Source organism: Heloderma suspectum, chromosome 6, assembly GCF_057233095.1.
Source record: "Heloderma suspectum isolate Gila_16-S chromosome 6, 16-S_ref, whole genome shotgun sequence".
Lineage (NCBI taxonomy): Eukaryota > Metazoa > Chordata > Lepidosauria > Squamata > Helodermatidae > Heloderma > Heloderma suspectum.
Window position 1 is genome coordinate 93,857,123 of NC_139463.1, and position 21,265 is coordinate 93,878,387.

At 46.0% G+C, this 21,265-nt stretch overlaps 1 protein-coding gene across 1 annotated transcript; it reads right to left on the reverse strand.

Moving 5' to 3' along the window:
• Positions 1 to 1,727: 1,727 nt before the first annotated feature.
• Positions 1,728 to 19,955, reverse strand: LOC146341872 (vomeronasal type-2 receptor 26-like). Its single transcript, XM_084807719.1, has 6 exons — positions 19,738 to 19,955; positions 16,535 to 17,285; positions 15,753 to 15,980; positions 15,089 to 15,274; positions 3,471 to 3,597; positions 1,728 to 2,629 (listed from the first exon to the last, which is right to left on the reverse strand). The coding sequence occupies exons 1-6, from the start codon at positions 19,953 to 19,955 to the stop codon at positions 1,728 to 1,730; spliced, it is 2,412 nt and encodes an 803-aa protein (XP_084663845.1).
• Between the last annotated feature and the right edge of the window lie 1,310 nt (positions 19,956 to 21,265).

The window sequence follows — 21,265 nt, forward strand, 5'->3', positions numbered from 1 at the left end:
ATCTTTTTTTGGTGTTACTTCTAGAAGGTGTTCTAGGTCTTCATAGAACCGATCATATCGCAGTGCATATAACAGTGAATAAACACTAACAGAGCACAAGTTATTCAAACCACAGTTGGAATGATTACACAACAACAACAACAACAGCAACAACAACAACCTCCTGGTTTATTTTTTTAAGTCCAGAATTAAGGCTATCTCATGTTGGCTCAAGGTCCACAAGGGCAGGAAACTGGAAGCTAAGGCAGGTGCCTTAACTGATGTGCCTCATGATCAGCTAGGATGTTGCACAATGTCACAACTTATGGTTGCCTACAACTTACTGTCTATGCACCCACACTTTTCCTTGGCCTTTCATGTTCAAATCCAGATGGGGAAGATGGACCAGTCTTGCCTTATGAAGCATCTCAGCCTTACTGTGTTGCAAGAGGAATCCTCCTGTGAGTTGACCCATGCCACTTTGTTGCTTACATCAGAAACTGGCAGGATGGCTTAAAAAATGAGAGGAAGCCTACTTATAGCAGTAAAGCTAGATGCTTCATAAGGCAATACAGGACCAGGACAATGCAGGGCATATATACTGACCAAGGAAAAGTGTGCAGGTACCTGATCACATAAAGAATGTAGCCTCATTCAGCAGAGCATCATTATAGCCTGTGTTCAGACCTTCCTCATCAGCACAGGAAGGGCAGGGGTGGAGAGTGCAGGGCCAGAACATGCAACCCTATCTCTCTATGATTTTGAATGCCTTAAGAGGTTATCTCTCTGTCTGTCTGTCTGTCTGTCTATCATCTATCTATCTATGTGTGCGTGCACACGCGCGCACACACACACACACACACACACACACACAACTTTATGAGTTTTTAAGCTGGCATTTTCAACCAGTTGACATTTCTGATCTGTCTTCAATGTCAGCCCCATCTAGAATTCATTGAAACAGTCTAATCCAACAGTTAATAAGATATGAATGATGTGAGCCACATCTCTCTAGGGATGTACAAAAGTGACTTACCTGTTCGCAGATTCTGTTTGTGGGGGGGGGGGTGCTCCGTCCCTCCCTCCAGAATCCTCAATGTGGGGGAGGCGATCCGGTCCTTCCCCCCAGAATCCTGCCCGGCTGGCTCTGCTCCACGGTGGCTCTGTGGAGTAGACAGCCAGGGCCGTCCACAGCCGGAGTTCCAGCCGTGGATTGGCTGCTGCAGACGCAAATGGCGGCCGCCATAGCAGCCACCATTTGTGACCCTTCAGGCTGCTGTGATAGGCTACCAAGTCTTTACATAGCCTATAATGGCATGCCCCCCCCAAACAAGGCATACGCAAATGGCGGCAGCTACGGCAGCCGCCATTTGCGTTCCCTTTTTTTTGCTGTGATAGGCTACATAAGTACTTACGTAGCCTATCACGGCCTGTCACGGCAGGGACGCAAATGGCATCTGCTGTAGCAGCGGATGCCATTTGCATAGCAGAAATTCCAAAGCAGCGCAAATGGCACCAGGTAAGTACTCTGTTTCGCGCACCTTTCACGGGGTGGTGGGGCGGGGGGGCTTCGTTCCGCCACGGATTTCAGGGGGCTGGATGCACTGGCATTCGGCCTCATTGAGATCCATTGCAGAATTCTCTGACATCCCTAGGTAAGATGTATATAAGGTACAGGTTATGAAGAAAAGATGCACCAATATCGTTAGATCACAAAGCATAGCAAAGGACATAGTCACTTAAATTCTTCATTTTTTTCTTCTTATTAGCTGGTCCCTGTTGTTCAGCTCAGGTCTCAACACAATAATGAAACATTTGGGGGAAAAGATGCAACCCAGGAGCCCAGAGCTGGATGCTAAGATGGAAAATATTTCCACAGCAACTACATATTTTCCCTTGGAGCTCAGGTAACCTGGAACAAAGGAGAACCAAACACCACAAAAGACCACCATGCTGAATGTGATGAACTTGGCTTCATTGAAACTGTCCGGCAGCTTCCTAGCAAGGAAAGCCACAGTGACACACAGCATTGAAAGGAAGCCCATATAGCCCAGGACTGAGTAAAACATAGTCACAAATCCTTCATTACACTCCAGTACAATTTCTCCAGTCACTGAGTGCATGTCAACATCTGGGTATGGGGGAGAGGTTGCCAACCACACAGTGCAAATGCCTACTTGGAGAAGGGAACAAGAAAGAACAATGGAACTGGCCAGTCTTTTCCCGAGCCACTTCCTCTTCCTGCTTCCTGGTTTGGTGGCCATGAAAGCCAGAACCACCGTGATGGTTTTTGCCAGCACACAAGAAACAGCCACTGAGAAGATGATGCCAAAAGCGGTTTGTCGGAGGAGACATGTCACCTTCTGAGGACGCCCAATAAATAGCAATGCACAGAGGAAGCAGAGCAGGAGGGAGATGAGGAGAGTGTAGGTGAGATCCCGGTTGTTGGCTTTAACGATGGGAGTGTTGTGATGCTTCATAAATGTTCCTAACACAAATGAAGTGAGGATAGAAAAGAAAAGTGTGACGCAAGCGAAACTCTTCCCCAAAGGTTCTTCATAGGACAAGAAGCTTATATCCTTGGGAATACAGAAATCCCGGGTGTTGCTTGGATAGTCTTCAGCTGAGCATTTATTGCAATCATCCATGTCTGAGAAACAATATACATGGTCTTAATATCTGAACATGCACAAAAACAACCTGCTGTGACTGTTCCTTTCAGAAAGGAAATGTTGGAGGAATTCTCCTGGGTGCAGTGCAAGTTCTTGTGCTTACCTTACTTATGAGATGGCCAAGGAGTGTGTTTGGATGCCTTCTCTTTCATTGCACAATCATCTCTCTGGTGGTCTGCAATCTTCCTAGCTTCCCACACTTCAAATCAATCACAGGGGAAGACATTATGAGTTAACTTCTCCCATTGGGCCTTTGCAGTTTAGGACACAAGGGCTGCCTGCCAGGGAGGTTGCAGAGTGCTGGAGCAATATGTAACAGAAGGAAAAGACACACAGCACCCTAGGCCACCTTGCAATGATAAGGTAAGCTCAAAAAAATGACCAAAAGAAAGAATTCCTGAAGTGTCTTGAGAAGGAAGGCACGAAAACAGAAACTTCTTTTCTGAGGGGGGAATACTTCTGGGAAATAGAAGGGCAGATTTCCACACAGCACTATTTTGTAAAAGTAAACCAAGTTTGAGAATTCCACTGAACAGGAGAAGCTAACCCTCATTTTTGAGAGGTGTCTTCCGGTATAGATACCTGAATAACTGTCCATCATCATCACGGCCACTCCAAATGCATTTTAATTTTAATTGGCTGAATGTGTTCAGAATAACAAGGAGGAAATGATCCTCCCTCCCTCTGTTCACACACACACCCCAGATACCTACTTCTTCAGCAACTTCTTCTCAGACTTTTTTTTTCTCATAGTCCATATGCATGACCCTCTGGATTACAGCCCTTCTGTTTTCTAAATCTGAACAGTATATCTCTTACCCTCTTGGTCTGAAATCTTCCCATCTGGACATGGGATGCAATCGTAGCAGCAAAATGGCTCCCCCTCTTTCACTTTCTTGCTAAAACCACGATGACAGCTGTCAGTACATACCGAAAGAGGATGTGCCTAATAAGTGAGAAAGGGAATTACAATCTTGAGAATAATGATCTTGGAATCCTTAAGGTTCTGGGGCCTTTCCACGTGTTTTTCTGTAATGTGTGAATGGGTGCAATAGAGAGCACTTGATACTCAACAGGCCATTGCTACTTTTCTTTGTTACAGAACACCCTATGAGTGTTCCTATATTAAGCAAAAAACCTGCAAAACAAAACCCCACATCCTTTCCCGAGCTTCCTGCTTTCAGTTTCTTTGCGGGATTAGGAAGGACTTCTTTACACAGCAGACATGTGGTTTGAACTGAGGAGCGCCTCCCTCCCTCCCTGGCATGTGTGCAAAGGAGGGGGGAGTCTTGTTTTCGTAGCTTAACTCCTGCTGTACTGTTTTCTCATAGCCCCCAGGAAACCTCTGACTTACTTCTGAGTAGACATAAAATGTACGGTGTGCTATACGTCTGCAACCCCTTGGCGCACTTATGTGGAAGTAAGCCACATTGAACTCAATGGGACTTACTTCTGAGTAGACATGAGATCACCCTGTAAGTCTGCAACCCTTGGCACACTTACGTGGGAGTAAGCCCCGTTGAACTTGATGGGGTGCTCTGAAACAACAGGGGATGGTGCTTCTGAGGCTTGGTGGGGTGGGGGAGCAGATGTGTCTCCCTTCATTGCAGAGAGGCATTTTACCCTCTTCTCCCTCCAGCTGAGAAATGCAGAGGAAGGAGACACAATCGGCAGGCCAGGAGACACAATCTGCAGGCGATTTTGGCCCTCACTCCTGTCAAATCTCATCCTGACCGCACCCCAACAACTGAAAGAAAGGAAAAAGAAAAACGCCCACAGCAGGCAGACACAGCGGTTTCTTCCGCTACTGGAGAACTTCACAGGGAGGTCATGGTGCTCCGGTTCCATGGGCTGGAAAAAATACCACATTTTTTGCATTTGGGAAAACACGAGATAGGCTGGAGGAAATGGCGGGAGACACCCTGGCAGGTAACGGCGTCATCTAAACAGCCCACAAACTTCCGAGAGAGTGTCTTCTCAATAGCAGGATAAAAGCTCTGTGTGATGAACCCCTACGTTAAGCGTGAAACAGATGAATCACATACCACTATTACAACGAGAAATCGGGAGGGTTTCGTTGGTATGACTTAGACTTCGATTTTATTAAAGGACACCCAACAGTGTGATCTTTGTGAAGGCTTTTGAGGGGAAAAGGAGACTGCCATATAAAAAGGTAAAGGGAGGGGATCCTCTAAGCTTTAGGGATGGACGAAATTGGGAGGGTTTTCGTTGCTATGACTTAGACTTAGATTTTATTACAGGACACCCAACAGTGTGATCTTTGTGAAGGCTTTTGAGGGGAAAAGGAGACTGCCATGTAAAAAGGTAATGGGAGGGGATCTTCTAAGCTTCATAAAATTGGAATGCCTCCCCCAATCTTTCTGAAATATGCAGGTGCCAGAACGATGTGTAGGTTTTACATACCCTGAAATCTTCAGGTCAATGGGTGAAATACTGAGGGAGTAAGAGCAGAAAAAAGCAAAAAAGCAAAAAAAAACACCTCCCTCTGTCAAATGTCTTCGAGAATTGATATTGGTGACTCCCTTTGCCTATGTGTGTGTGGGGGGGACAACATTATTTTATCTAAAACACTTAATCCTCATGTCTTGGAGTTGGTAGAATACACTTTTCCCATTTCCATTTTTTATTTTAAAATAAGCTTTGTAACAGGTAATGAGAGTCAATGGGACTCACCATAAGTCCACAAGGAGCTTATCAGTAGCACCTACCAGCTGTTGGTTTAGGATGTTGAGGGGGAAGAAGCGGGGGGGGGGGAACCCATACCCTTTCTAGGTCCTGTTCTCATTGCAATGGACATTTTGCCTTCCCTATCAGGCCATATTTTCTGGTGTTTTAGGAGGAACCAAAATGGCCACTGCCATTAAAAATAAATAAGTGGCTGCCTAGTTTTCCAGGGATATCTGGTGGGAGAATGGTGCACTGGGAAGCGTAGTGGATATGTCCTGAGCAAACAAAGGACAAAAAAGTAGACTGGGATATTTAAAAATAAGTAAATACTTTCAAGAAATACTGGTATAGATCTTGGATTGTGTGCTTGGGCATGTGTGTCTTCTTCTTCCTGTCTGTATAGTTCGCTGTATTGAGAACGATTTCTGGTTTGGGTTTGTTTCGCTCTCTCCCTCCCCCCAAATATATATTTTAAATGAACTCTCTTTTAGCCTTGCAAAGATGTGTTACTCAATATAAGCCACCGAGGTTTATATTGTAATTTACATGCTGTAATTTGGGGAGGGGGGACACAGAGTAACAGTGGACTCCGACGCATGCCAGCCAAGTGCTTCCTAGGGCAATGGAGGACAACAACAATATGGGGCATCATTCATCCTCCCCATCAGGCTTTAAGCCTGGAAGGCCAAGGGAAAGCATGGGGGCAGGGAGGGAATGTTGCAAGCAAGCACCATTTGCGACACTGTGCAACACCAGCCCTGATCATCACAGGACACATGTGTTGAAGCATCAGCCTAAGCTGCTCGTTTTCTGGCTTTGGGGAGTCTGAGCCAACATGGGATTATTTATTGATTTTATTTAAAACATTTCATTCCCACCCTATATCATTAAGATCTCAGGGTGGCATACAAATAAAATCAATGTAAACAGTACAAAACAATAAATAATTTAAACAGCTAAAAACATATTAAACTATTAAACAAGCTAAAACCAGTTAAAATCTAAAACAGTTAAACAATGTGCTAGGGAATGCATTTAGCCCTTAAAGGCTTTGGTAAAAAGCCACGTTTTTACTTGGTGCCAAAATGAGACCAATGTCTGCACCAATCAGGCCTCCGAGGGGAGGGCATTCCACAACCAGGGTGCCACAGCAGAAAAGGCCCTCTCCCACATGCCACCATAGTGTATGTCTCGTACTGGTGGGATGCAGAGGAGGGCCCCTCCAACAGAACTCAGTTCTGGGGCAGGCATATATAGGGAGAGGAGCTCCCTCAGATATCGAGGCCTCAAGCCACTTATGGCTTTCAATGTCATCACAAAAACCTTGAATTCCCACCGGAAGCGTATCGGCAGCCAGTGCAATTCCTTTAAGACCAGTGTTATATGGTTTTTATGAGGTGTTCCGGTCAGCAGTCTAGCTGCTGCATTTTGCACTAGCTGCAACTTCTGAGTCATCTTCAAGGGCAGCCCCACGAAAAGGGCATTGCAATAGTCTAATCAGGAAGTTACCAGAGCATGTACTACTGTGGCTAGTTTATTCCTGTCCAGGAAAGGCCGTAGCTGGCGGATCAGCTGAAGCCTGCCCAAAGTACTCCAGGCCATGGAGTCCACCCGGGGCTCCAGTGACAGGTAGGGATGGCGGAGAATTTCTCCACGAATCTCCGGGAGGCCAAATGCCAATGCATTCGGCCCCTCGAAATTGGTGGTGAAATTTTCCGCCGGCCCCCCGTCCCCCCCCCCGGGATGGGACTTACCTCAAGCGAATGTCCCTCTCGGCGGTGGGTCCCGGTGGCGTTGCAGCGGCAGCGGCAGCAGCCGGTCTTCTGACTGGCTGCCACTGCCCATGGGGCGCCGCCATTTGCGTTCCTTAGTTTGGCACATCTAGTCTACGTAAAGATTTACGTAGACTATGGTGAAAATAAGGGCAACGCAAATAGCGTTCCCTTATTTTCGCCGAAGTCTACGTAAATCTTTACGTAGACTAGATGTGCCAAACTAAGGAACGCAAATGGCGGCGCCCCATGTGCGCCGACATTTGCGTACACGCTTTTTTTTTTTTTCAAAGTCACCCGTGATAGGCTACGTGACGATTTACATAGCCTATCATGGCTGACTTTGGAAATCTAGCCGTGATAGGCTACGTAAATCGTTACGTAGCCTATCACGGGTATGTGTTGTTGTTTTTTTTACTTTACTTCGTTTTTCGTGGCCAGGTAGACGGGGCGCTCCTCCCCGGCCTGAATTTCAGCAGCGAAGGATGGGGCGCCTCCCCTCCGGCCTGAATTTCGGTCGGGCGAGGTGGGGCGCTTCCCCCCCTCACCTGAACTTTGGGGGGAGAAACAAAGCACCTCCCCCCCACCGCGAAGCAAGCTGCGGGACCAGGTAAGTCCCTTTCGTCCATCCTAGTGACAGGGATGGATCTGGGAGTACTCCCAAGCTACACACCTGCTCCTTCAGGGGGAGTGCAACCCCATCCAGGACAGGTCGTTACCCAATTCCCAGACTCGGGAACCACCAATCCACACAGCTTGCATCTTGTCAGGATTTAGCTTCAGTTTATTGCCCCTCAGCCAGCCCATTATAGCCTTCAGGCACTGGTCCAGCACCTTCACCGTCTCAGCCGACTCCGACGCAAAGGAGAAATCTGAACTCTGAACTCCGGCCCTATAAATTGGCAAGTTTTTTGATTGTTGAATATATTGCTCTGAAACTTGGCAGTATAGGAAAGGTAAGTTTGAAGATTGTTGTTGTTCAGTCATTCAGTCGTGTCTGACTCTTTGTGACCCCATGGACCATAGCACGCCAGGCCTTCCTGTCCTGCGCTCTCTCCCGGAGTGTGCTCAAGTTCATATTCATTGCATCGGTGATGCTATCTAGCCATCTCATCCTATGCCATCCTCTTCTCCTTTTGCCTTCAGTCTTTCCCAGCATCAGGGTCTTTTCCAGAGAGTTTTCTCTTCGCATTAGGTGGCCAAAATAATTGAGCTTCAGCTCCAGTATCTGTCCTTCCAGTGAGCACTCAGGGTTGATTTCCTTTAGGATGGACTGATTTGACCTCCTTGCAATCCAGGGGACTCATAAGAATCTTCTCCAGCACGACAGTTGGAAAGCATCAATTCTTCAGCACACAGCTTTCTTTTAATTTCATGGCTACAGTCACTGTCTGCGGTGATCTTGGAGCCCAAGAAAATAAAATCTGTCACTGCTTCCATTTCTTCCCCTTCTATATGCTAGGAAGTGATGGGGCCAGATGCCATGATTTTGTTTTTTTTAATGTTGAGTTTCAAACTAGCTTTTTCACTCTCCACTTTCACCCTCAACAAGAGGCTCTTGAGATCCTCTTCGCTTTCTGCCATTAGGGTGGTATCATCTGCGTATCAGAGGTTGTTGATAATTCTCCCAGCAATCTTAATTCCGACCTGTGATTCATCCACCCCGCGTTTCTCATGATGTACTCTGCATATAAGTTAAATAAGCAGGGTGACAATATACAGCCTTGTCATACTCCTTTCCCAATTTTGAACCAATCGGTTGTTCCATGTCCAGTTCTTACTGTTGCTTCTTGACCCTCATACAGGTTTCTCAGGAGACAGGTAAGGTGGTCTGGTACTCCCATCTCTTTAAGAATTTGCCACAGTTTGTTGTGATCCACACAATCAAAGGCTTTAGCGTAGTCAATGAAGCAGAAATAGACGTTTTTCTGGAATTCTCTTGCTTTCTCCATGATGCAGGAATGTTGGCGATTTGATCTCTAGTTCCTCTGCCTCTTCGAAACCCAGCTTGTACTTCCAGTAGTTCTCAGTTCATATACTGCTGAAGCCTAACTTGTAGGATTTTGAGCATCACCTTGCTGGCATGTGAAATGAGCACAACTGTACGGTAGTTAGTGATGGCAGAGAATTTCTCCATGAATCTTCAGGAGGCCGAGCGCCGAGGCATTCGCCACCCCGAAAGTGTTGGAGAACTTATCCGCCGCCCCCCCCCCCCCGGTATGGGACTTACCTTCAGCGAATGTCCCTCTCGGCAGCGGGTCCTGGCGGTGGTTCGGCGGTGTTTCGTTGGGGGCGGGGGTGGCGGCCAGTCTCCCGACTGGCTGCTGCCGCCGCCATTACAAAATAAAAAAGTTAAAAAAAAAACACCCACACACACCCATGATAGGCTACGTGACAATTTACGTAGCCTATCACGGCTAGATTTCCAAAGTCAGCTGTGATAGGCTACGTTAATCGTTACGTAGCCTATCACGGGGTTTTTTGTTTATTTTTTCTTTCGTGGGCGGGGAGACGGGGCACTTCTCCCCAGCCTGAATTTCGGCCAGGCGAGGCAGGACGCCTCCCCCCCCTCACCTGAACTTCGGGGGGAGAAGCGAAGCAAAAAAAGCTGCGGGACAAGGTAAGCCCCTTTCGTACATCCCTAACAGTAGTTTGAACATTCTTTGGCATTGCCCTTCATTGGAACTGGAATGTAAACTGACCTTTTCCAGTCTTGCGGCCATTGTTGAGTGTTACAAATTTGCTGGCATATTGAGTGCAGCACTTTAACAGCATCATCTTTTACGATCTTAAATAGCTCAGCTGGAATACTGTCATCTCCACAAGCTTTGTTGTAAGTAATGCTTCCTAAGGCCCACTTGACTTCACTCTCGAGGATGTCCGGCTCAACTTCAGTGACCACACTATCTTGGCTGTCGGGGACATTCAGATCTTTCCTGTATAGTTCTTCTGTGTACTCTTTCCACCTCTTCTTAATCTCATCTGCTTCTGTTAGGTCCCTGCCTTCTTTGTCCTTTATCATGCCCATCTTTACACAAAACGTTCCCTTGAGATCTCCAATTTTCTTGAAGAGATCTCTAGTCTTTCCCATTCTATTGTTTAGTTCGATTTCTTTGCATGGTTCATTTAAGAAGGCCTTCTTATCTCTCCTTGCTATTCTCTGGAACTCTGCATTCAGTTGGGTATATCTTCCCCTTTCTCCCTTGCTTTTCACTTCCCTTCTTTCCTCAGCTACTTGCAAAGTCTCATTAGACAGCCACTTTGCTTTCTTGCATTTCTTTTTCTCTGGGAGGGATTTAGTTGCTGCCTCCTGAACAATGTTACGGACTTCCATCCCTAGTTCCTCAGACACTCTGTCTTTCAGGTCTAATCCCTTAAATCTATTCGTCACCTCCACTGTATATTCATAAGGGATATGACTTAGGTCATACCTGAATGGTTTAGTGGTTTTCCCTACGTTCTTCAATTTCAGCTGAAATTTTGCAATAAGAAGCTCATGATCTGAGCCACAATCTGCCCCAGGTCTTGTTTTTACTGACTGTATAGAACTTCTCTATCTTTGGTTGCAAAGTACATGATCAATCTGGTTTCGATATTGACCATCTGGTGATGTCCATGTGTAGAGTCACCTCTTGTGCTGTTGGAAAAGAGTGTTTGCTATGAGCAGCGTGTTCTTTTGGCAAAACTCTATTAGCATTTGTCCTGCTTCATTTTGTACACTATTAGCATTTGTCCTGCTCCTTCATTTTGTACACCAAGGCCATGCTTGTCTGTTATCCCGGTGATTTCTTGACTTCCTACTTTAGCATCCCAATTTAGCATCCCGACCAGAGGTTGGGGCATAGACTTGAATTACTGTGATGCTGAATGGTTTGCCTTGTATTCGTACCGAGATAATTCCATCATTTTTGAGATTGTACCCCAGTACTGCTTTTCCCACCCTTTTGTTGACTATGAGTGCTGATTTGAGTTTGCTGATTCCCAAGATGTCGATGTTCAATCTTGCCATCTCACGTTTGACCACCTCCAGCTTACCTTAATTCATTGATTAATTCATTGATCTTACATTCCAGGTTCCTAAACAATATTGTTCTTTACAGCATCAGACTTTGTTTTCACCACCAGACACATCCACAGCTGAGTGTCCTTTCGGCTTTGGCCCAGCCACTTCACTCTTTATGGCACGACTTGGAAATTCCCTCTGCTCTTCCCCAGTACTATATTGGACACATTCAGACCTGAGGGGCTCATCTTCCAGCGTCATCTCTTTTAGCCTTGTGATACGTTCCATGGGGTTTTCTTGGCAAGAATACTGGAGTGGCTTGCCATTTCCTTCTCCAGAGGACCACATTTTGTCAGAACTCTCCACCATGACATGTCCGTCTTTGGTGGCCCTGCACGGCATAGCCTATGGCTTCACTGAGTTACGCAAGCCCCTTCGCCACAACAAGGCAGTGATCCATGAAGGGGAAGTTTGAAGATAGTTCATAGTTAAAAAGTGAGAAAGCGTTAGAAAGGTTTAGAAGTGACTTATCTATAGGAATAATTTTTTTGTGTGTAGGGGGTGTTTTCCCATAGACTTTGCTGGATTTTGAATTTGTCAGCCCATTTTCCCATTTGTATTCCATTTGTACTGCATCTTTTGGGAAATGTGTGTGTGTTTTAGGTCACTGAGAATATATATTATACACTTTGTTCTTGTAGGAGACTTTATTAGAAATACAATTTGCGGGGTCCATTTTCAGATATAGTTGATGATAAGGTATGCCATGGAACATGCCTAGTAGGGATGGACGAAAGGGACTTACCTGGTCCCGCAGCTTGCTTCGCGGTGGGGGGGAGGCGCTTCGGTTCTCCCCCCGAAGGTCAGGCAAGGGGGGGGAGGCGCCCCGCCTCGCCTAGCCGAAATTCAGGCTGGGGGGGAGGCGCCCCATCCTTCACTGGCGAAATTCAGGCCGGGTAGGAGCGCACCATCTACCCAGCCACGAAAAAAAAGTAAAAAAAACACACACCCATGATAGTCTATGTAACGATTTACGTAGCCTATCACGGCTAGATTTCCACAGTGAGCCGTGATAGGCTACGTAAATCATTACGTAGCCTATCACGGGTGGTTTTTTTTTTTTTTACTTTACTTTTTTTTTTTGCAATGGTGGCGGCGGCAGCCGGTCGGGAGACTGGCTGCCGCCCCCGCCCCCGACGAAACACCGCCGAAATGCCGCCGGGACGTGCCGCCAAGAGGGACATTCGCCAAAGGTAAGTCCCATCCCGGCGGGGGCGCTGGCAGAGAATTTCCCCGACACTTTCGGGGGGCCGAATGCATCGGCACTTGGCCTCCCGAAGATTCGTGGAGAAATTCTCCGCCAACCCTAATGCCAAGTATGAACCATTGTTGTATAGCAACACTTAGGCTTTCTTCACATGGTGCTTTTATCCCACGATTGAGATTGCTCCTTCACAGACGTTTGCTGGCTCCTTACACGACGCCATGAACCTCCAAGGTGTTTGCTGCACTAAAGGTCCTTTGTTCCATTTTTAAATAGATCACATATATGGAGCTTTGAAATTACCCCATTGTGTTCCACTTGAATTCCCTCCGTGAAAAGAGGAAAAGCGTCAAGAAGAGGAGCGAGATCAATGGAAGATAATGGAGGACTCAGTTACACGGGGGGGCGGGAGGAGCACATGAAAAAGGGAGTCGTTGTGATCCTGCATTTCAAACAGAAGCAGAAAGTCCCATTTTAAAAGCAGGATTTTAGGCTGGTATAGACATGCTCTTAATCTTGAGAAGTTGGGGAACAGTACGTGCTGCAGTTTGTACTGAGAATTTATAAGCTGTAAACAGCTGAGAAGAGCTTCTGTCTGCACTGGTGAAATTCACGTACACATCCAGCAAGAAGAACTGTCTTGGAAATACAGGCCAACCTTTACACTTGAATGGTTTAACTCATGTTTCTGGGGAAGAATCACCCTGTTCCCTACATAGACCTTGGCTCTTTAGCAGTACTAATGTGACCGCTTCTATCTGAGAGTGCCCCCTTCTTCATTTCGCTTCGTTTTACTCCAGAACTCCCAGACTTACCAGAGAAGAGAATGTTACATTTTAATAAAGAGAGGTAAAATAGTGTAGTTGAGGATTGTTAAGAAATTCCAATCCATCTCTGCCCAAGCAACTCTCTTATTAGTATTTGAATCTTTCCCCACCAAGTCCTCTCCCACCGAGTCACGTAACAGACATGAGGGAAGTTGTATGTGAATTCACACCCTTCTGAATAGTTTTTTTTAATTAATCCTGATTTTTCTTCCTTTATTTTGTCCATTGAGTTTCTCATTTTCAATTTCACATTTGCCTGATCAGACAGTTGTAGGCATAGCATTTTCAGAAAGTAATGAAAATCAAATAACACAGAGTCAGAGAATCACAGGGTTGGAAGGGGCCTACAAGACCATCGAGCCCAACCCCCGGCTCAGTGCACGAAGCCTGATTCCCAGGCAGTCTCCCATCCAAGTACTAACCAGGGCTGACCCTGCTTAGCTTCCGAGATCAGACAATATCGGGCGCATCCAGCCCTTTGCTCATTCCTGGTTTGCATGACATGGGACATGGTTAATTCACCCATGCTGGCTTCCATTTTGCATATGCAAGCCAAAGCAGTGGCGGAGGGGCGTGCCACTGCGGCTTGTTGTGTTGTGTGAACCGGGCGAGGGTGGGTTGGTGGCATGATTCACAAACCAACCATGAAACATGGCGTATTTTAGGTTGTGGGTGGCTTGTTCACCATGCCAGCAACCCACCCTTGTCAGGTTTACATGTCACAACAGGTTCTGTTGGAGATATGGGTACTGGATGGTATTTTATGCTGTGGCTTGTTCCAGCTTCACCACTGTCTTGGAGCTGGATGGCTGTCCATGGCAGAGTGATGGGCCTAAATCCCAGATTTCTCTGTTCACTGGAAGAAATACATGAAATGTATGCAACTGAAGCTAACATGCAACAGAAGCTACTGTTCAACATTACAGCTACACAACTGGCCACCAATGCTATCCATAACAGAAGGAAGTGGCATAGTACAAGTTCCCCTTGACATAACACAACGTGTTCCCCAAAGCATGCGGTACAAATGGAGAAGTCCACTGACACAGTCCAACCCCAACGGTGTGTAGTGATGGCGGTGGGGGGGGGAGTGGTGAGAATACCAGTTATACCATTTGAGTCACTTGTCAAACTTTAATGGCTATCAAAACAAGCCATTTCTTATCTTTCCTGTCTCAAAATTGGCATGGACCATTCTCCATTTCATCTCTTCTACACTACCAACTTCCAAAACATTTCATCAAGCCATTTCATAAGAGCAGAGTGGTAGGCAGCAGTATTGCAACCGAAACTCTCCCCATGACCTGAGTTCGATCCCAGCAGAAGCCAGGTCTCGGGTAGCTGGCTCAGGTCGACTCAGCCTTCCATCCTTCCAAGGTCAGTAAAATGAGTATCCAGCTTGCTGGTGGAAAGGTAGTCATGACTGGGGAAGACAATGGCAAACCACCCCGCTATAGTCTGCCATGAAAATGCCAGCAAAAGCGGTGTCCCTCTAGGAGTCAGCAATGACTCGGTGCTTGCACTGTCTGTGCCAGTTGATGTTCCCACGCCATTCGCTTGATTTTGTTTGTCTTTTGTGGAACTGAGTAGAATACCAGGAAAGAAAGCAAAAGCTGAAGAGGAGATGCAGCAGAACCCAAAGGAACACAGCTGGCTGCACTCCTCCACCCTCACTCACCAGTGTATATTAAGCCAATGAGAGTGAGGAGATCCAGCCCAGAGGGGGTAATGGATGCTATCTGGCTCAGTGGCCCCTCAAACCACTGGGCCAGAGCAGGGCAAACCTATTCTACTCACAGTATGGTGAAATAAAATTGAGTTCTAATTTTCCATTGAGTGTTCTGCAACTCTGTCCCTGATAGGACTGCCTGCTGAACCCTTACATTGACCTGAGTCAGTGCGTGCCACACCTGTTCTGCAACAGCTGCACTGAGAGAAACAGCTTTCTTGTTGGCCACATCCCAATTATGGAATATTTTACCCTTTTTGGCTCCATCTCTTAATAGTTTTGCTGACGGATTAAAACTTCCCTGTTCCGTGAAGCACTTGTCTTTCCAGGCTGAAGGTTTCTATGGGGTAGACCATCATTTTAGAACACTTTTATTTGCTGAACCTGTTTCATCTCAATGCTGTCTCTTAACATTTATTGTATGAGATGGTTCTGTTTTTAATTGTTGCAAGCCAAACTGAGACATGCAAAATGCATTGGAAGTTCAGGGCATTATGTTCAAAACAGATCTACTAACATGGATTAAAAGAACCCTGTACATAATTATTGTTTACATATCCTACAACCATTTGTCAGGTAATGAACTTGCAAGCATAGCAAATGGGGCAGAAAGAGTTGGAGCCTTCACTTGTTACATCACCACATTTATAGTACCTCCTTTACGGAACAGTCTGTATTGTATTGCCATTCACCATAATCCAATGAAATTGATTTTACATAGGTGCATAGGGGGTCATTCAAAGCTAAGTGTCGTCAGAAAGTCTCAGCTATTGAGCGGTATAGAAATGTAATAATAAATAAATAAAGAAATAACCTACCTGGTTAATCCATTGGTGCCATGTTATGGCATCTTCACTGATGGTGAACGCTTGTCCTGGAGTTGTCTGTGGATCCACGCTTCCGACTCGTACTTGATGAACTGATTGATTTGAGGAAATAATCCAGTTGATCACATCAAATCCAGATACTAATGCCCCATTCTGCTCAAAGGAAACCTCATCCCCAGCACTGTTGTTAAATGAGACCCCTTTCAGAAAGTGATGGAGCTACATTGAAAAGGCAAAAGGCAAAAGTTCTGAAAAGGTTGCAGTTAGATGTTCAGGACAAAGGTCAACCGGCAGGAGAAGTATGTTGTTCATAGTTTTCTGAGTGGGATAAAATTGACCAAATATGTGCTCACTCTTTCGACCCAAATGTAGCAGGATGGGATATATTAGGTTAATCAGGAAAATTTCAATACTCTCGAAGGTTCATATAGAAAGTTCAAAGAAAACAAAGAGGAAAACAAGAAAGCTGTTTAAAATATGGGCTATTCTTTCATGTCTTGCTGATCTGGACATGTGCAAAGAAGGGAAGATGGAACACATGACCAGAAAAAAAAGGTTGGGTGGACAGTCTCTTATTTATTTATGCCTTGCCTTGCCTTGCCTTGCCTTGCCTTGCCTTGCCTTGCCTTGCCTTGCCTTGCCTTGCCTTGCCTTGCCTTGCCTTTCTATCCTGCCTTATATAGATTTATTTATATCCCGCCTTATATAGATCATAGCCTCTTGTAATGCCCAACATGTGATTAATTACTCCATGAAGATATTTAGCCCATTACCTCCTGCCACAAAGGTTGATTCTGAAGCATTGGTCTCCCTCCATTCACCTTCGCTCTGTCTTTGAGTCTAGATGAGGACAGGGCATGTAAAGCATAGGCCACGGCGTAGACTGCATTGTAGATGCTGTAGCTGTGTCCCGTCATGCTCATTTCAAAGAATGGTGCTGGGAGGCTTTCCAGCTTCTCTTCCCCAGTGCAAATATTTCCGTTCACCACATTGCCTAGAACTGTATTTGGGATTACACAGCCAAAGGTCTGTTGCCAGAAGTCCTTGATAAAACCATCTCCTTTTGTGCTGAAAGGGTTTCTGTTCTCAAGAAAAGTTTTGAATCCTGGTGGGTCACTGGAGTGAAGTGTGAAAGCAATCGCGCCATGTAACATCATATCTATATTCCAATCCCTCTGATACAAAAATGAAACAAGCTCCATCTGGGCTGTCAGTATCAATATTTTGCCTTTTGGTTTATGTATCACTTCCTCAAGTCCTGATAGATATGGAAACCATCTCAGAAACACCATGGAATAAGAATCTCCATACACTACCAGTGCATTAGCATTGCTACCCATGATTTGCTCATATATTTTTACACCCTCTTGTAGCATCTCCTTAAATTTATCATCAAAACTGTATTTGGGGATTCTTCCTATGAAGGCAAAACAGACACCACTTTGGGAAAACTCTGGAAACACAGTTTGCACAAATCTTTCTCCATTGTCGTCATTCATAATAAGGACCCCAATCCACGTCCACCTAAAATGCAGAAGTAAAGAGAGAATCCCTTTGTACTGAAGGTCTTCCCGAGGGACCATCTGGTAGAATGGAAGTCCTGGAATTTTATTGTCCATTCTTGGAATGCTGCCATATATGAGCTAAAGAGAGAAGGGCAAGAAAATACAAAACAATAGTTTTGCAGCCTCAATACGTGCATGAAGTTGCATGTATTCATAGCAATTCTTACAGACGGTGTGTAAAATACGTGGATGATGTTGTTTCTATTCTACAGATCCAGAGCAGGTACTAAGAGGGCAGTGGCTGGCCCACAGCAACCAAATGGATTCATGCCTTAGGGATGAACTGCAAGGGAAGGGGGGGGGATGCTGTAATTGAAATCTGCTCTGTCTCCCATTTCTTTCCCCAATCTGCCTTTGCCATCTGTGAACAATGTGTCTTTCATGCTCCAGGTTCAGCAATACTTGCTGCTGGGTTCCTGCCCCTTTCCCTCCCCTTGCACATTACTGGTGGATGGGGACTGACATGCAGACAGCCCCGCCACCAATCTCCCCAGGGCCCTGCCTCCCTCTTCCATGCTTCCATGATTGTCATCACGGCTAGTAGCAATTGATAGCCTTTTCCTCCATGAATTTGTCTAATCCCCTCTTAAAGCCATCCAAACTGATAGCCATTAACTAATCTGGAAGCAACTTCAATAGTTTAACTATGCACTGTGCAAAGAAGTGCTTCCTTTTACCTCTCATAAATTTCTCACCAATGAGCTTCATGGGATGACCCCAAGTTCCAATATTATGAGAGAGAGAGACAACGTCTCACTCTCTGCAGTCTCCATGCGTAATTTTATAACCTTCTCCCCTTACTTGCATTTTCTCTAGGCTAAACAGTCCCAGACATAGTAACCTTTACTCACAGGGAAGTAGCTCTAGTCCCTTGTTCATTTGAGTTGCCCTTTTCTGCATCTTTTCTAACAATATCCTTTTCTACAATATCCTTTTATTAGATGTGGTAACGAGAAGTGTACATAGTACACAATAAGCTTTGTTTTATTTGTGATTCCTTTGCTAATAATGCCAAACTTAGAATTCACCTTTTCTACAGCAGCGACACACTCAGTTGACGTCATTTTCATCATTCTGTCCACCAAAACCCCTGTCCCAAATTTTCTCTCCCACCAGAGAGATTTCTTAAAAAATAGAACGCTATCAGTCCTAAAATTCCCATACTGCACGCACACATGCACGCACACGCACACACACACACACACACACAGACTAGAATCCTACCTGCGGAATCTTATAGATGTCCAAGATAGTTGCCATTTGAAGGGAGATTTGGGAGTCCAGTCCCCCGATTACAGCTATTAAGCTATGCTGGATGTTACATCTGTAGTTAGGGACCAATCTCTCCAGTGCTGATATAAGTAGCATTGTGGCATGATAGGTCCTCCTTGCATTGTCATAACTGTCATAGATGCGGAAGCCCAAAGTGAGATTGGGCAATATCTGAGGGGTCTCATTGATCTCCTTCACTGCAAATTCCAAGGCCAGGATATGCTGGTAAGCCTTAGATACAAGACTAGAAAGAGAGGTGCATATTGTAGCAGTAGTATATTTCACACTTGTTTTCATTATTGGTCACCATATTCCTGTCTTTTTCATAATTTTATAGTATTTATATTAAGGATGTACGAAAGTCACTTCTTTCGAGCAGGGGAGTCACTTCTCAGAAAGTCACTTCTTTCTGAAGCAGGGGTGCTTTGCGGTGCGGGGGAGGCACTTCGCTTCTCCCCCCAAAGTTCAGGTGAGGGGGGGGAGCCATTCCTCCTCGCCCAGCCGAAATTCAGGCCGGGGGGGGAGGCTTCCCGCCTCGCCCGGCCGAAATTCAGGCCGGGGAGAAGTGCCCCGTCTCCCCGGCCGCAAAACAAAGTCTAAAAAAAAGATGTTAATCGTTACATAGCCTATCACGGGGGGGGGGGTTACACTTTGTAATGGCGGCAGCAGCCAGTCGGAAGACCGGCTGCCGCCCCCACCCCCGACGAAAGGCCGATGAACCGCCGCCGGGACCCGCCGCCGGGAGGGACATTCGCCAAAGGTAAGTCGAATCCTGGGGGGGCGGGGGGGCCAAGAATTTCACCACCGATTTTGGGGGTCCAAATGCGTTGGCGCTCAGCCCCCTGAAGATTCGGGGAGAAATTCTCCGCCATCCCTAATTTATATACTATCTTTCTCAAGGTGTTTCCTTAGCTTTTTGCAATTAACACAGGCATAAAAGTAAATGTATTCCACATGGCCTTTTTTCCCTAGTAGAGAAAAGGAGCTTCTATTTTTCAGCATTTCATAGTTATATAAACCTTTTTCTATACTAACAAGCCGTGGTTTTTTTTAGGCTGCAGCTCTAGGAGTGGTTATTCTAGAGCCAAAAATGCACGGGAATAAAACAAACAAACAAAAACACAAAAAGAAGCCCTTACATAAAGTCTTCAAGCAGTGCTGGAGGGGGGTCTTCAGTAAAGGCTGTGGGACTGGAGATGAAACCACCATGAGTAGCAATGCCACCAATGATGGGGTCTCCAGGCTGATGATATGTGTGAAGTGGATGGTGTGGATTATAGACCCTGCATTTCACAAAGTGAGCCTTGCTTAACACGGGAGGAAACAGTACCAGCAGCAAGATTGCTGAAACCGTCATCCTCGGTAAAAGGACACATTAATTCTTAGACCCAGATCTGTTGGTTTCCTCTACTACTCTGTAATTGGAGCTACCATTATTAAAACCCCTTGATTTGAATGGGATTTTCTCCTGAGAGACCTAAAACCTAGTGTATCCAAGATCAGAACAGTAGATCCTTGCCTGTTACCATTCCCCCTCCCAAGCAGAAAATAGTGCTGGACATATATATATAAACAACAGCCTCCACAAGCTCTGCTCAACAACAGCCTCCACTAGTGGTCACTGAAATTCCACAGGGGATTTGAGGAGCAGCAGAATTAATTCTTGTGTTTGTTAAAACACACACACACACACCAAACCCACCCCCCAGCTAGTTAATTATTAAACTTGGGGATTCCCGATGGAATTGTTGGCGAAAAAAACCTTGTTTGTCACATCTTAAGAAATATGTTCTCTTCCACTCAGTTAGGTGCGATGAGTGAGTAGACCTTGGAATGAGCCACAGCAAGTAACGGGCACCAGAAATAACACATTGCAAGTGTACCCTGCAACAAAAAGTTGGGGGAGGAGGCTTTTGTTTCTGCTTCTTTGCCTGCCCAGCATATATGTTCTGTTACATGAAGAGAAGGTGGTAGTGGGGGGGGGGGTTGCTGCTCTTTCCCTCTACAGCTCTCTTTAGCCCCTGCCCTCTTGGCTTTAGTACCTTACTGCAGTGGCTGGAGGTGTTGTGTGAGGATAGAAACAGAAGATGGGAGTTGCAATGTGTGGATATGGTGGCTGCTTGTCCCTGTTCCCTTCCCCTCTCCTAGCCCTTTCCACAACTTTGGTGTGTAGAAAAGCAACCATGATGCACACAAATGGCTCAGGTAACTGTGATGTGAATGCGCTTCCTTTCCCCCAGGCCCTTCCAGCCTGTGTGAGATTACACATACACAGTTGTGTGGTGCAGCGTCTAATTGTGTCCCTGCGGTGGATGAAAGGAACAAATGAGACACACCAACTTAAATGGGTTACTAAATTGGCCACAACTTTATTAACTTGGAATAGGATTGGCAGAGGCATAGGGCATGGATCCCGCCAACGGGCAGCCCAACTGCTGCCCGATTTTCCTTCCTGGCCTGCCTGCCAGGAGTGTCGGTGATGAGTGGAAGGGTCAGAGGCCCACCACGGTGCAGACCACTAACTTGAGCCCTTTCCCTCCACCCTGGATGTGGCACAGTTGCAGCCCCCATGCTGGCCTGGTCTTGGTGCCACATGCACCCAGATCCCTAAAGGGGATCCCACTGCAGGGTGGTGGGGAGCCCAATCTCACTCTCCCTCCAGAAATG